Source organism: Saccostrea cucullata, unplaced genomic scaffold (genome assembly GCF_032062105.1).
Source record: "Saccostrea cucullata isolate Sc308-1 unplaced genomic scaffold, CSIRO_AGI_Scuc_v1 ctg12369, whole genome shotgun sequence".
Lineage (NCBI taxonomy): Eukaryota > Metazoa > Mollusca > Bivalvia > Ostreida > Ostreidae > Saccostrea > Saccostrea cuccullata.
Genome location: NW_026921504.1, coordinates 7069 through 11666, shown reverse-complemented (window position 1 = coordinate 11666; position 4598 = coordinate 7069). Strand labels below are relative to the sequence as shown.

General features: G+C 33.2%; 1 protein-coding gene across 1 annotated transcript; it reads left to right on the top strand.

Annotated features, from left to right (window-relative positions):
* Window positions 1-1535: 1535 nt before the first annotated feature.
* LOC134260157 (uncharacterized) lies at window positions 1536-3770 on the top strand (the record flags this gene model as incomplete). Its single annotated transcript, XM_062742743.1, has 1 exon — window positions 1536-3770. A coding segment is annotated over exon 1 (2235 nt), but the record flags the coding sequence as incomplete, so codon positions are not given.
* Between the last annotated feature and the right edge of the window lie 828 nt (window positions 3771-4598).

Sequence of the window (4598 nt, the reverse complement as noted above, 5' to 3'; positions counted from 1 at the left end):
TCGTTGTTGAGCAGATCCACAAATTCAAATGTTCATTGAATTACGAAATATGACATTCATTTGTATAAGCAATGCTTTTGTCCACGAAATTACGTATCCTCGAAACTGTCTGATATACAATATCCACGAAAATTGATGACAACGAAAATTAATGAAACCACAGTATTTTTGCTATATTTATACGTTCGAATTAAATTGTTCGCCAATTTGACCTTAAATATCTCCTCGTTTCAATGGTTAAATTGACTAATTCCGAGTGAAAAATAAACCGGTTATTATTTTAAATCTTGGATATCTATGAAACGCGAATGATATTAATTGTATATTATACAGGAAAGTCTTTTCGTTGTTTAAAAAGTATCAAAGGATATAAAAGACCCTTCTTATTTTAGTTAGTCCGAACATCTCAAAAATATGCCATATACATGTATGTCTTTTAACATTTGGTAAACACTTAATTGAAAGGTCACTGAAAGTTGACGGAGATGGCACTGAAAGTTTACTGAAATGTGTCCGCGGAAGGGTGACTGAAAGGTACCTGAAATATAACAGAAAGCCATCTGAAAGATCACTGAAATTAATATGCTATTCAGTGGCTGAATGGCCACTGAAAATTCACTGAAAGCCGCCTTTCAGTTTTAACTGAAAGGTCTTGTTTCTTCCTGTGCCTTGTGTTCATCATCCATTTTGAGTTGATATTACGTCTAATAGCAATCTTTGTTCAATGCGGCTATCGATATGCCCAACAAAATGTGGAGATTGCTAAGAAAAATGATTTATTTGTAATATTTGTCTGTCAGTGCATCGATTTACAAATATATAAATTTTAAAGGGAAAGACTGAGTTATCATATAAACTGAGTAGATATCTAATTATTTCTCGAAAATGAATATTTATATACGAGGTTTATTATCTTATTTTTAATCATTGAAAATAATCGCCAAACTAATTTTGTTAACTATGAGAAGATAGTCAAAAGTATTTAGCATAAGAATCTCTGCCTTATTGTTAGGCAAATGCCTGAAGTACAATTATTAGGCAGATAAATAAAATTATGACCACGGTTTGGTCTGTTATATCGTGAATGTTTCTTTTTCTCATTCTACAATTAAGAGTATTTACCTTCTGATATTTTAATTCGGACAACTGTTTTCTAGGTCTAATGAGGAGCCGTATAGGGCATTATTATTTTTTTGATACAAACTAAGCATAATTAATTTATGTGTAATGCAACTAAGTACACTAGTCCTCAATCTTTAATATTAAGCTTTCATTACAAAATAATGCAATACTAACTGTTAATACGTGTAACTTAGGCGTTCAATATTAAATGTAAATCTGTTTATTATGGCTTGAGGGGATGTGTCCATCAATACTAAACAAGAGACAATTATAGTATTCATAAACTTATTGATTGAAAGAGATTTGTTTATAAATACTTAATGAGATGCTCACAATTACTATATTATCGTGAACTATATCCATAATAATCTCGAAACCAGTAGATGCGTTCTCAATTATAAAACAATCTACCGATGATGCAGGGGTTTACCTTCTACATTATATTCCTATATGTTGTGTTTCGGCCATTCATAAAGACGGAGGAGATAGAAGTCTCGGAGTTACTTGAGCAAATTTTGACACTGTGCGGAACTGGGCATTTTTGTTTCCTGAATAAAACACTTTTTCCCTTAGAGGTCAAAGATTCAGCACTGCACCCGCGTTGTCCACCTTGTTTTTGTGATCAGAAGTGTTACATCAGAGGTGACTGTTGCCCGGATGTGTTCTTTTCTCCACCAGTACCGACCTGTAAGAATGTCACGATCGTTAATGCGTCATCAAATTACATTGAAAGAAAACAAAGAACATCATATTTAATGATTGACTCTTGTCTACACAACACAGAGAGTGATGTTGTCAAAAGATGCGAAAACGTCACGAATGACGTCGATAAACTGAAATATCCACCAGTTACAAGTTACGATACCTCTCGAACGTATTATAACCGGTTTTGTGCCATTTGCAACGGTGATTCAAATTTTTTAACCTGGCCTATTGATATAGTCTGTGATCAATTTCTGGACATCAATTTTATTTCAACCTTTGATGACGTCATCAGTAATGCCATGGCTCGAAAATGTGTGTTACAGTCATATCCTCCAAATGAAAATATATCTTACAACTGTTACAAAGAAAACGAGCAATATTTTAATTCTTGTAATAAAACAGGGACGTGGAAACATTATATCCAGAGTGTTGAATTTGGATGTGATGCCGATTATTTCAATAATGATACACTGTTCAAAAATATGTTTTGTAAAATGTGTAATCCAACATTCACTGCTGTCAACACAATATCTCGGTGCAACATGAGTGGAATGTGGGATACGTTTAACCATACAGTAAATAACGCGTGCTTATATTATCCAGACAACTCTGGAACTTTGCCATATAAGAATTTATTTTGCTATTTGTGTAACCGACCAAATTCATCAAAATTTCCATTTTCAGATGTAAGCTTGGACATAAATACCGATCTTTTATTTCGTAATGGATCCGATGTACCTATATTTTACTTCTTTGTGGATGTGCAGGAATTCTCAGAGGAATACTTCCTTTTAATAAAGCAAAAAGTTTTTGAACAATTCGGAGAAATCAAAATGATAAATAAATCACGTGATCTAGTTTTGATGAAACAAAATTACAGTGATTTAACAAATTTAGTTCATAAGTTGTATTCAATGGACTTTGTATCGGGTACTTGTGGAGAATACAAAATTCCAACAAAGTTCAATTCCAACTCTTATTATAACTGTTCATGTAATACATCTTGCATCTTTGACATTGGAAACAGGTATTGCTGTAAAGATCTATACTTGATGTATCCTACAACTTGCCTAAAAGAACGAATATTTTCGCAATCGGATTCAAACAGAACGATTAACGAAAGCTTAGTGACAAATGGGTGTTATGGTCTAGATAGTTATCCCGAGTTTATAGGACAAGGGTGTAGGAAACCGTCGGGAGATGCATTTTCTATTCACCCAGTCACGGATTTATCGACAGGCATTCCGTATTTAAATATGTATTGTTTATTGTGTAGTGTTGCTCAAACAGAAAAAAATTACAAACCCTGGACAATCAAGTCACGATGTTTTTCATATATCGAACACACAAACTTCTTGCATTATAATAGTTTTATAAAATCTGTAAGAGAAGCTGAGTGCAATATAACTCTTTATCCGCCAACGGATAGTCAAAAATGTGACAAACCCTCGACTTATGTTGTAGACAAATGTAACAGAACGGGACATTGGCCAGTGATAGATTCAGATGTGAGTTGGGCGTGCGAGGATCTACCATATACAAACAAACAACAATGGAGTGCATATAATGAGTTTGGAGGATGTGTGTATAAAAACATTTATTGTGCTATGTGCAACCCATATAGAGATGTGGATATAACAATTGACAAATGTCAAGAATCATTTGGTATGACTGGGGATTATTGCGATTTTTTTCCAAAGGTGTACTTCTATGCTCCATACAAGAATTTGCATTGTGCAATGTGTAATATGCTCGGTATGTCAATAGATAAAGGGGAGGGTGGTGTAAAGGGAGAGGAAGAAGACAATATGGCGTCAAAGTCCCTGGTCTGGTATCCTTTGCTACGCAGTTTGTTTTCCGTCAGTGGTGATTATGATGAGATGGATTCTGAGGCACTGCTTGGTCGGCAGTGTTCAAATGACCAAATTTATGACGCATTCCTTGTAAGTTATTTCATCATCGAATTCTTCAATGAAAATTTAAAATATTAATTAATATGCAAATATATATGATGGTCTTAATAAGAAACTTAAATTTATGTTTAATTTTTAATTTTCTAAATGTGTTTTGGTGGGAATAAATACCGAATGTCATAAAACAATGTAATATGCATAATTGAAATTAAAACATCTTAACTTTCTTTCAGGGAATTTGTAGGAATATAACATGCTTTCCCGGAAAGTATTTAAGTCATGGAGAAAGCTGCATCTCGCTTTTTTCAATCACCAAAAATCTTCGATATAATTTGGATATAACTTTTGATGGATTTTCCAAATACAACATATCAGAGGAAAATATTGAAGATCTGGTCACAGATTTCATACCATTCAAAATTAAGAAAACCGTAAAGCTAACACAAAATCTTTTTTTCAATATCTTCCGCATAGAATATGTTCAGAAGAAGTACGGAAAATTCCAAGGATGGATTCAATCTACAATATTCATCAATGAATCAGTTCATCGCTTAAAAACGGAAAGATTGCTTATACAATTTACTAAAACAAAGTTGAAATATATCTGCAATGATACCTTTATTTTGTTTGATTTCAAAAAGAAATATTTTTCCTTAGGGAAGAATCACACCAACAGAATGGAACTAGAAGGAAAAGACCGAAGTCCAAATTCGACTGATGGTAATGCATGGAATCATATATTACGATTTCGAGAAGTACATATCACTAACGTATTGATGTGCAAACAAGTGGAATTCCAATTAGAAGAGTATGAATTTGACAGCATTTATAACATTGTGTTTGAAGAGCTTCGATATT